Source organism: Triticum urartu, chromosome 7 (assembly GCF_003073215.2).
Source record: "Triticum urartu cultivar G1812 chromosome 7, Tu2.1, whole genome shotgun sequence".
In the NCBI taxonomy this organism is placed as follows: Eukaryota; Viridiplantae; Streptophyta; class Magnoliopsida; order Poales; family Poaceae; genus Triticum; species Triticum urartu.
The window spans coordinates 560,986,486-560,997,061 of NC_053028.1; the positions used below are offsets into that span (position 1 = coordinate 560,986,486).

The 10,576-nt window shown below is 48.8% G+C and overlaps 3 protein-coding genes across 4 annotated transcripts; 1 reads left to right on the forward strand and 2 right to left on the reverse strand.

The window, feature by feature from the left end:
• Window positions 1-947: 947 nt before the first annotated feature.
• On the reverse strand, window positions 948-4,432 carry LOC125525773 (amino acid transporter AVT6A-like). Of its 2 annotated transcripts, none has more exons than XM_048690783.1 (6): window positions 4,276-4,432; window positions 3,103-3,540; window positions 2,415-2,567; window positions 2,121-2,324; window positions 1,574-2,039; window positions 948-1,484 (listed from the first exon to the last, which is right to left on the reverse strand). In XM_048690783.1, exons 2-6 carry the CDS (start codon window positions 3,521-3,523, stop codon window positions 1,352-1,354), a joined length of 1,377 nt encoding a protein of 458 aa, XP_048546740.1. In that variant the 5' UTR covers window positions 3,524-3,540; window positions 4,276-4,432; the 3' UTR covers window positions 948-1,351. The 2 variants fall into 2 exon arrangements, with proteins under 2 accessions (XP_048546740.1, XP_048546741.1); XM_048690784.1 differs by lacking the exon at window positions 4,276-4,432 and adding an exon at window positions 4,157-4,252.
• A 539-nt stretch (window positions 4,433-4,971) lies between these two features.
• Window positions 4,972-6,371, forward strand: LOC125525774 (E3 ubiquitin-protein ligase RING1-like). Its single transcript, XM_048690786.1, has one exon. The coding sequence runs from the start codon at window positions 5,132-5,134 to the stop codon at window positions 6,125-6,127; it is 996 nt and encodes a 331-aa protein (XP_048546743.1). The 5' UTR covers window positions 4,972-5,131; the 3' UTR covers window positions 6,128-6,371.
• Window positions 6,372-8,583: 2,212 nt separating this feature from the next.
• Window positions 8,584-9,467, reverse strand: LOC125519076 (bZIP transcription factor RISBZ4-like). Its single transcript, XM_048683963.1, has one exon. It carries the CDS (start codon window positions 9,465-9,467, stop codon window positions 8,739-8,741), a length of 729 nt encoding a protein of 242 aa, XP_048539920.1. The 3' UTR covers window positions 8,584-8,738.
• Window positions 9,468-10,576: the final 1,109 nt, after the last annotated feature.

Consider the following 10,576-nt stretch of genomic DNA (forward strand, 5'->3'; position numbering starts at 1 on the left):
AAAAAAGAACAATTCACAAGAGCTTGTCAAGTACAGAACAAAATATCACTATTAAAGTAAACATCAATGACAGCTTAATTCCTTGGTGACTTGATCTCTGACAGCCCGAACTTGTGGCTCTAAACCCGCCATCCGCGATAAATAAATTTACTACATCCATACTATGATTGAGTCATCGTCATGTGAAGAATTTCCTCCCATTAAAACTCTCCTCTTGACACCTCTCAGTGTCATAAATAAACTAGGAACTCATCATCACGCATTAGGTTCCTAAGAGTTCTAGTACTAATTTGCTAGTCAGGCACAACTTGTTATTGACTGAAAGATAAGCCTATCGCAATTAGTGATTCCAGGATTTTGTCATTGTACTCATTGGCTGGCCTGGATACTAAGAATCCTGACAAAACAAACTCTTTCAGAAGGAAATAAAAATAACAATGTTTCTTTCATGGGGACCTCATCTTGGCAGTTTATTTGGAGCATACCTGGGCCTGTAGCGTCCAGTTGGTTTTCCTGAATATATTGGTCACCTGGCCTTTCAAGATGCAGAAAGATTCAGCTCAGGAGCTAGGTGTCTCTTGTCTCTTGGCCACAGCAGAAGGCAAAAACCACTGATGTGATGAATCTCTTTTCTAACTCTGTACAGTTCTACCTTTATCATCCATTGACAATATAAAATCATGCAGTTGGAAGACAATCTGTGTACAGGGACATACTTGTAGACCACCTGTACGAAGAGGTGTTTCTGAATTTCACTTCCCATATTTTACACATCATAGGTGACCATGCTACTTTTGAGCATCATTGGCAGTGAAGACATTACTCTTAACATCATTGGAAATCAATGTAGTTGGGCTCCACTATGCGGAGAACAATGGAACAGAGTTCAACAGTTCATGCAAAAAATTGCATGTAATTTATCAAATCTACAGGTTCCCTCAGAAGAATGGTAACAATGGCAACTTCATTTTTATTCGGATCCTCGAGTTTAGGTTCAAACCAAACATATTTAACTCAACTCAATGTACATTATTCTAGAGCAAGCTTTCTGCAGCAATGCTTTTTTTTCTGTCTGGGGTGGGCACATATATTCGCGCCAAAAAAAGAACATACATATATTGCAAGTGGCTCAATTCGACGTTGAGCCAGCTTATGTACACAAGACCTGACAATTTCAACCATCTAATTCTTCCATGTGACAGGTCTCAATGCTGAGTTGCTGACCAAAGAAATCATCTTTCTTCACAGCATCCCAGCAAACCATCTTCCTTCAAAGCCACTGAATTTTGTAATATGAAACTGCGTTTCCTGCATCAGTGACGCTCTTCCTTTGAACTTTGAAGCCTGAATTTCAGGCCACCTCTTTCCTACGGAAGATGTTCATTGCATCACTGTATAGGGCAACAGAGTTTGAGACAACAGCAAGCACGATCATGGTTACAGCCAATATCTTGTCACGCTTGGTTGCGATTCCATAAGGATCCCTTGGAAAAAAAGAACGAGTTTATGTGTTAATACGGGAGTGCTTAGCAAATAGGGAATATATAGCCAATCAGAAGCATTATTTAGGTACCTTAATATGACCATGGCAGGAAAGATAAAACCAATCAAAACGGCAGCTGTGGCGCCAGTAAACTGGAATGCATCCCAAATGCTTGGTATGAAGATGGCAGCAGTATAAATAACCACGAGGAGTGAGATGGTTATGATTGTAAATCTCTTATTGTCATAAGAAATGTGCCTCGACGTGGGAAAGAGTAGACCATCCAAGTTGAGCCTAAGGGCAAAGAAGACGATGGGGAAGACAAGCATAACGTGCGCAGCATAGCTCACTCTGACTACGTCATTGAAGACAGAGCTGAAAGGAATGCCAAGATTTGAATCAAAGTTGGCGAGCACATCATCCAGTGTACCATCTCCAAAGAGAAGATAAGCAAAGAAACTTGTGGCAATGTAAACACTGGAGCAAAGGGCCAGTGATGTTCGCACAATTGGTTTGGTTTGTGTTTTATCCTCAAGCTCATTGTCAATGCTGTGAACTGTGGAATCATGAAAAACATTCATTTAGAATCGACATAACTGAATAATGGCAAGAATAGCTGGGCACTGAAATTGCATACCATTATAGTGGCAGATATATGCAGTGACAAGGACAGGGACAGCTGTAAAAAGCTTCCAGACAGAACTAAGATCATCTATTTCTGGAAAAAGCTTGGGCATTGCTACAGTTCCATTGATGACTTTGATTATGGCAATCCCAGCAGTAATAACAACAAAAACCACAGCGAGAGCAACTGATAGGGCAGATGTGTAGCTCAGTGAATCTGTAGGAAATGACAAGATTCAAGATTAATATCATGCAGCAACCATGGTGAAAAGTAGTTATTTCATAGTTTGCACAGATGAACACGTACCCAATCGTTTAAAGCTCACCAATGGAGCAAACACGAAAAGAGTTGTCACAAGAAGAACAATGGCACGAGAATTCCACAAATGTGCTCCAAACCAGCCCTCCAATATGCCACGATGATGAACACCGCCTGACGATGTTCCAGATAATACATCACCTATCAAAATTTCAATAACCACCGTCAATCGCAGTTCATGCAAATAGAACTGTTCATTTTAAGTATTAAGGTACAAGATGTTACTTGAAGATAAGAAGCTGCTTCTAACTAACTCAAGTTCAACCTGGTATATTATGTTTTTACTAAATTGCTCAAAATGACGACTTATTTCTTCAGAGAGGGAGCTAGGGTTCCATTTGCCATTTGATAGTATGAAACTTGATAAAGTACTTATCAGGAGCTCATGGATGAGAATTGTCTTGAAAGTAATGTACTGAAGAAACCCAAGTTCAATCAGCTAAGCAATAAACTTATATGCTCTAAGTAAAAAAATCAAAAACATCTTGGAATTATTCGTGACTCGTCTTAAAACATAGGCCCTGTGCCATTAGTGGAATAGAAGGATTAAAAGATACTCTGGTGGAGCATTGGATTATCCATAACAAGCCCGCTTGGTGAATTTAAGTTGCATCACAAAATGTTCGAAAGTAACACATAGAACAGGAAGGAGAAGTATTGAGCTTAGATGAAGTACCAATTATAATCATGTAAACAATCATCACACCGATGTTGTTTATAACCACAGAGGCCTGCAGCGCAATCCTCCCCCATTGTCCATATGCCTCACCCATCAGCCACCCATACGACGTGATCTTTCCTTGGTGGCTGCACCTGATAAGCATGTCTATGGATGCCTCTGTGAGCAGTGCCACAAAGATGATCATCAGAAGGCCAGGGATGAGGCCCAGCATCTTGATGCTGGCTGGCAAGGCCATGATTCCAGCACCAACGATGGTGGTCGAGAGATTGAAAACTGCGCCGGAGAACGAAGCTCCATTAAACTCATGGAACCCCTCCTCCTCCACCTTGACCGGAAGAAGCGGCGTAGTCTCATCTCGTATTTCATTGCGCGCCGTCTGCTGGTTCGTGTCTGCTGATCCATTCCCGACACCCATTTTTCTCTTTCACTCTCCTGAAAGGAAAGGATTTGAGTCAATGATATAGCGCAATAGGCTATTTGATTTGACCAAAACCAGTAGCTTTGTGTTTTCTCTCGATACTTCTTATGGTGAGATCCAGTTTGTTATAAAATTTAGACACACTTAATTTGATCTCCATCTCTTGTGTATTTAATTTAATCTTCAAATAAATGAAGGATGCCTTGTTTAATGCAAATTCCGAAACAAGACAATTTTGATAGCTAGCATTCAGAAGACAAAAGTCATAGTAGTTCAGAGTATACAGACCAAAGCATCCTACAGGGCTACAGCAACATACAATTACGGAACCAAAGGGCCAGGTGATGAACTTAAGGACCATGATTCACTAATAAGTAACAATATAAAGTTCAATCCAATGGTATCCTGCAGATGAGGCAAATCACATGGCGAAATGACATCCAAACTATATGACCCAAGCACAACAAAGTCAGCTAAACCTTTTTTGTTTCCAACACAATCCGGCCCGACAGACAAACACAACATTCGATTAAAAGTTCCTACATAATCAAAGAAATGCAGTACATGCCCAACTAGCTCAGACATCCATCAACTGCCGTAAAAGCAACATTCTTTTCCACCGCAGCTCACCCCCACTGAAGCCATCATCATCACACATCCACAACAAGAACAGATGCAGTTTTCTCCATACCAGGCAAGAATCCTGACCAAGAACTGACGGCAAGGGAAAAGGGAGAAAAGGGCGTTACCTTTCCAACCGAAGTCTCTCCGGGATCCGGAAGCCAGAAGAGCAGCAGACGCGACCAGAGCCAGACAAAAGCAGAGAAGAACTTGTGGACTGCGGAGGGAGGAGGGCCGCCTCTCTCTGAGCCACCAGGCAGTCCAGCCAGCCTCGTTTTATAGCGACGAGGAGACGCGGAGCTGCCTCCAGTTAAGGCCAATCAATCAGCGCATCCATCCAAACCTCTCGCTGTCACCCGCTACAGGTCCCCTCCCTCGCCCGCCCACGAGTGGATGGATCCCGTCGACGTCGGCGGGAATAATAAATCCGATCCGGGATCCCGTCCCTGTCTCGTGCTCCTCGGAATCTTGCGGGCGGGCCGGCGAGGTGGTGCCGGGCGATTGGATTTGCGGGGAGTTTCGCCCGTGCCGGTCGCTCGTGTCTGGCGTGCGGGGTTCCTCCTGCCGGGCCCGCCGATGGGAATGGCGGGTGGAAGACGGCCGGCGGTGTGGCCGCTGCCCGGAGCCTCGCATTTCCGGTGGCAACGGGCGCGACAGCGCCAGCTGAACCAACAGCGTCTTTGTTTAGTACAACACACGTGTTCTCTGCTAAAAAGACGACCAAGAGTATGGCTACGTATTGTCAACGTGAAAACGTATTCTGGCGAGGGCGAAAGCGCATTGGAAACGTATTATGGGGTGACGGCGTGAGGGACGGACGGACGGACGGAGTGGGTGGGTGGCCCGGCCCAGTTGCCCACCTACCAGAGACGGAGACGCGACGCCTCCACACGACGCGTCCCGAGCCGGACCACCCCACCCCACCGCACCCGCACCTCAATTCCCCTCCCGACCCCCTCCGCCGCCGCCGCCGCCGCCGCCGCCATGGCGGGGCTCGCCGACGAGTTCTTCCTCGGCATCGACGAGGACGGGCCGGGGTCGCTCGGGGAGCCCTCCTACCTCTCCTTCTCCGACGCCTTCGAGGAGGAGGAGCACCACTTCACCCACTCCGACATCTCCCCCAACTTCGACATCGAATCTCAAACCCTAACCCCCGCCCCGGGCTCCCCCTTCTCCTTCGACTCCGACCACGACCTCGACCTGGACCTCAGCCTCGGCCTCGGCCGCCTCTCGCCGTCCTTCCTCCGGATGCGCAGCCCCTCCCCGGCCCGCTCCCCGCCCTTCTGGGACTGCCTCGAGGAGGACCTCGCCGACGACCTCGCGGACGGCCTCGAGTGGGAGGAGATCGCCGACGCCGCCGACGCCGACGCCGGAGACGCCTCCGTCCCTGGGGGCGGCGGTGGGGGCGGGGCGGGAGGAGGAGGCGGAGGGGGCGACGCCGATGCCGACGTGTTCGGCTTCCTCAGCGAGCGGGAGATCCTGGGCGTCATGGAGGGGATCGACAGCGGGGAGGACGAGTCCATGTTCTCCGACGAGCCGCCCTTTGATTTCGGCGACGAGGGCCCGGAGCTCGACGACATATTCCGGAGCGTCGGCTGGGAGGTGCTGCCGGTGCCGCTGGATGAAGACGAGTTCGAGGTGCTGCCGGGGCATATGGCGGACGTGACGGTGGGGGGCGCGCCACCTGCGGCTCGGGCAGCGGTGGAGCGGCTCCAGGTGGTGGCGATCAGTGGGGAGGAGGCCGCACAGGGATGCGCTGTGTGCAAGGACGGGATCGTGCAGGGGGAGCTCGCCACGCGGCTGCCGTGTGCACACTTCTACCATGGGGCGTGCATTGGGCCATGGCTCGCCATACGCAACTCATGCCCGGTGTGCCGTTACGAGCTGCCCACTGATGACCCTGACTATGAGCAGCGGCGGGCAAGGCGGCGTTCTGCTGGTGGCTCCACAGCACAGTTGGGCACACCTATGCAGATGTGAGCATGGGTTCCTTGGTGGCATCTCTTGGTTGCAATTCCATCCAAGTTATGTGAGAAACCTCACACTCTTGACTTGCTCAGTTAGGATGCTTGGAGGTTGCTAGGGTCATACTTCTTTGGTTTTTAAGTGTCGATTGATGTAGCGGTTCTGAACTTCTGATTGGGACTTGATTGGTAAGAACAATTGTTAGAGCTTCTGTATATATGTCGTGCTGCTTCAATAACACAGAAAACCAATTCACTCACTCGATGCTTGTTTTATTCGTATTGTTTGTGACAAATCAATTAGTATTTTCTTCTACTGGAATACTGCTTTTCTTATTGCATCAGTTACCGGCATCGTGATATCATAAACACCATTGTAGAAGACTCTTTTGTACTACAAATCTCAATCTGGTATGCTTTAATCAAACCTTAGTGTTGCTCTTCTGTACTTGGATGTAATTTCTTTGTGGTGATGCTACTGATGTGAGCTTCTCTGCTGCACTACAAGTACTGTAGGTTTTAATTAGCACACAATACCAGTTTGCTGGAAGTTAAAATGAGAAACCTCACTCGGTGACTGATCAGTTAGGATACTTCGAGGTCACTAGTCGTACTATTTGGTTTGAAGTGTTGATGTAACTGTTCCGATTGGGAGTTGAATGGTAAGAATAACCGTTAGTGCTTCTGCATATATGTCATGCTGCTTCAGTAATACAGAGAAGTTTCTTAGTCACCGAAATCTTGTCTAATTTGTATTGGTTGTGGCAGAACTTTCTTCTACTGGCCTACTGCTTTGCTTACTGCATGATTTACTGCCATCATAGTTACAGAAATATCTTTATAGATGTTAGCGTGCTACTCTCTGTACCAAGACTGCCCTGTACTAGAAATTCCAATCTAGTTTTCTTTAATTAGACCTGTGAGTTACTTTTCTGTACTGGGAGTATAGTAGTATATATCATTTCTGTAAGGTGAGCTTCTCTGCTGCACTGTAAGTACTGTGGTCCTTTAACTAGCACACAATACCAACTGGTGGTGTTTAGCAGTACCAAACAAGCAATCAAAGTTCCGTTACGTTTGGAGTGGTTGGTACTCCCTCCGTGGAGTGGTTGGTACTCCCTCCGTAAAGAAATATAAGAGCGTTTAGATCACTAGGCCGGTAGATCATTTTGCTTGTGCTGAAAGTCAACATGGCCCTTCCAAAAATGGAAGAGTTGGTTACCGATTCTTATTTACTCGTTTATATTCGGCAATAGATAAGTCGTCAAAGTTCTGTTACATCTGGGAAGCAAAGTACAGTTAGATCCATGTGCAGGGAACATGCTGGAGAAACCATCTTTTATCAGAATATATGGGATGAAGCGTACCTTAGTTGCTTATTGGATATATGAAAACGACGACACGGCATGGCAGTTGCTTGGAAATTTTTTATCTTGGCACTCGCTAGTTATTCATTGAGACCAGCAAGTGCTTCTATGTTCATTTATTTGCCATGCTATTTTCTTCAGGCTACTGTGCGGTGTTCATAGTGTGCGTCTTAAGTGGAAAACTGAAAGGGGAGGTTACCTGACCAATCACAGTGAACCATCGGATCTTTCAATTCGTTTTGCAAGATTTTTTGATGTAGACGGCACTCCATAATTTCCATGGTTTGACTGGTTGTCCAATTCTTGTTACCATAACCGGTTATCGAATTGTTTCTAATAAGTGTTACTGCACTTGCTCTTGTTCCCAGTCTTGTTCTCTTGAGCTAAAATCCGAAGCTGGTCATATTGGGCTGACGATATTTTCCGAAATCGCCTTGCGATCCGTGGTCTCTGCTGAACACGGCTAACACGCGTCTGCTGCAAGTTCGGCCTGGAACAGCTTATGGCCAATTTTCGGTTCCTGGTTCAGAAATACTGCCAGTTTTTGTTGCCCTGTTCAGGGTGGCATGGATGCAAACTTGCCGTCCTTCCATTGTGTTGATGCATTTCAAGGTTTCAGTCCTTTTATCCTGTGTTGTGATTCTTGGTTCAGGCAGGCTACAGAATGCATCGGTGCCCAGGTAAGGCCTAAACTCTTATGCACACATGATGCCGGTCTGATCGCTGGTGTTTCGCACGTGGAGATAGAAGTGGCGCACGCTGATCGCTTAGTGCTGATGCCCCTAACAACTGAAGGTTGGCACTTTGACATGCCGCCGCCATCTTGTCCTGAACGGAGGAGGTGTCTGACGCGCAACATCTTCTGAATCTCTCTTGGACACTGGTTACTCTTCCTGTTGACCGGATGGAGCGACTAGATGGTCTATGGCGAGTTGGCTGCCGGTGTGCGGCGGCTGGCCGGCGTTTGACGTCGCTGTCGCCGGCAGCGGGACAACACCAAGGCCACCATCGATCGTTCGACAGTGGGACTGTAGGAGCGTCACTCAAGAAAGATCGATGTTGCAGCCAACGAAGTTAACTTATACGGAGTAGTGGTTCACTGAAGCAGGAGTGAGCAATTTCAAGAGCCCGATCGATGAAAACACAATCCAGCTACATAATATTCACACGCCCGGTAATTAATCTCCTCATGGTTATGGCATATATCATCGTCCTGGTGTATACTACGGTCGCGATCGCATGTGTTACGTACGTCGGATCCTACGGCGTTCTTGCGGCGGCGGCCTCGTCGCCGGCGTCTCGATCGGCGGCCTCCTCCTCGGCGGTGAGCCTCCCCCGCAGGCGGCGCAGCTCCTCCCGGAGCCGCGCGTTGTCCCGGGCCACCTGCGCGTGCCTGGCCTCGGCGCGGTTGAGCTCCACGACGAGCCGCTGGTTGGCCGCCCGCAGCTCCGCGGCGCACGCCGACAGCTCGTCCAGCTGCCTCCGCCGCCGCATCCGCGACCGCCGCGCCGACTCGCGGTTCGACGCCAGCCGCCTCGCCTTCCTCGTCTCGCTCACGGCGTCGGCGACGTGGCTCAGGCCGCTGTCGCACGACGGCGGGCCGCGGCCATTGTCGCCAGCCCCGCCGCTGCCGCCGACCAACCACCCGTCGACGAGGTCCACGTCGACGTCGTGCGGGTGCGGCGGCAGGTAGGACGTCGGGAGGCCGACGAAACCGGCCGACTGGTACGCCAGCGCGGCGAGCTCTTGCTGCATGGCCGGCGCCGCCGCGAACTCGCAGATCACAGTGCTCCTGCTGCTGCTACGGAGGTTGCTATGTATACAGAAGGCCACTCTCTCACTCTCCGGCGTCGTCGAATGGATGGAGGGAAGGAGGAAAAGGCTGCGAGCTGCCGCTTTAAACCGCGCGCGAAAAGGGAGAGCCCACCCACTGGCATGCACCGCCGATGCGGTCAGCAAGCTTTGCCCCTTTCGGAGCCCCATCGCCATTGCGTCTGCGCTTTGATATTACCTATCCCGATGGTTTTTCTGGGATCCGTCGCTGTCCGCGGTTCGGTTGCGGTAATTTGCCAGCAGCATAGAGATGATAGATCGTCGTCGTCGTCAAGATAGGCTTAGTTTCTCCTTGTTTCGGAAACGCTCTTCCCGTGCGGTGTCGATCGGGAGAAGTCGCCGCGCTTCCTCTTTTGCTGGGAGAATTTTGCCAAGGCTGGCTGCATTGAATCGTAGATCACCAATTCACCATCGAGAGGCGTCGTTTTCTTGGCGGTTGTATAGGTTAAACCGTGGAGTCTGAACATCTTGCATTGTTAGTTTCCGTTACTGAGTTGGCTGGCTGTGGAGTATAGACTAGGATTTTTTTTCCTCCTATAAATATACTCGGTGTGCAGAAACGGAGGGTCTTCAGCCAAACTTTTCTGCTGTCGTGGCGAAGTGGCAACGCGACGGAACTGCCCTTTAGGCCTTTTTTCTTTGCGCATACAAGATATTGGAACGATAAGAGCACTGTATAGCGACGCCACACAGTACTAGTATAAACAAGGCCAGATGCCAGGACACCAGCCGCTGTTTGGCCATCACTTGGACTTGGGTGCGTGATGCAGCGTTAGAGGTTTATGGTACTGTTTGGTCAGTCCCGCCTCGTGTAGAGAGACCTTGTTAGTGAGTGCTCTTGATCTAATGCCTTCCGGTTAGGTCCATAGAGAGCTTGGCTTTATCTACAACCTCAAGAAAATATGGTGCCGGTTTATGCGGATATCTTGATCTTAATACAAATCTTAGCTTCGACCTTCGACTATATAAATATAAGTCTATAATAACTGATGGCTGACGGTCCCACTCGCAAGATACTACTCCTTTCGATTCAAAACAAGTGTCATGGCTTAAACCGGGACATTTATTTTGGATCAGAGGGAGTACTATATGACATGCGCAGTAGCATGCACATATTTCCTGCGCGTTTGCTAATTTTAGGATCGGTCAGTCAAATTCTTAGAGTAAAGAGGTAGCACACAAGGCTGAAAATAGGTAGGTTGTGCTACTGATAAGGCTTACTTTGCCTGTTCAAGGCAGTACAACATAATATCTTTGTATACATG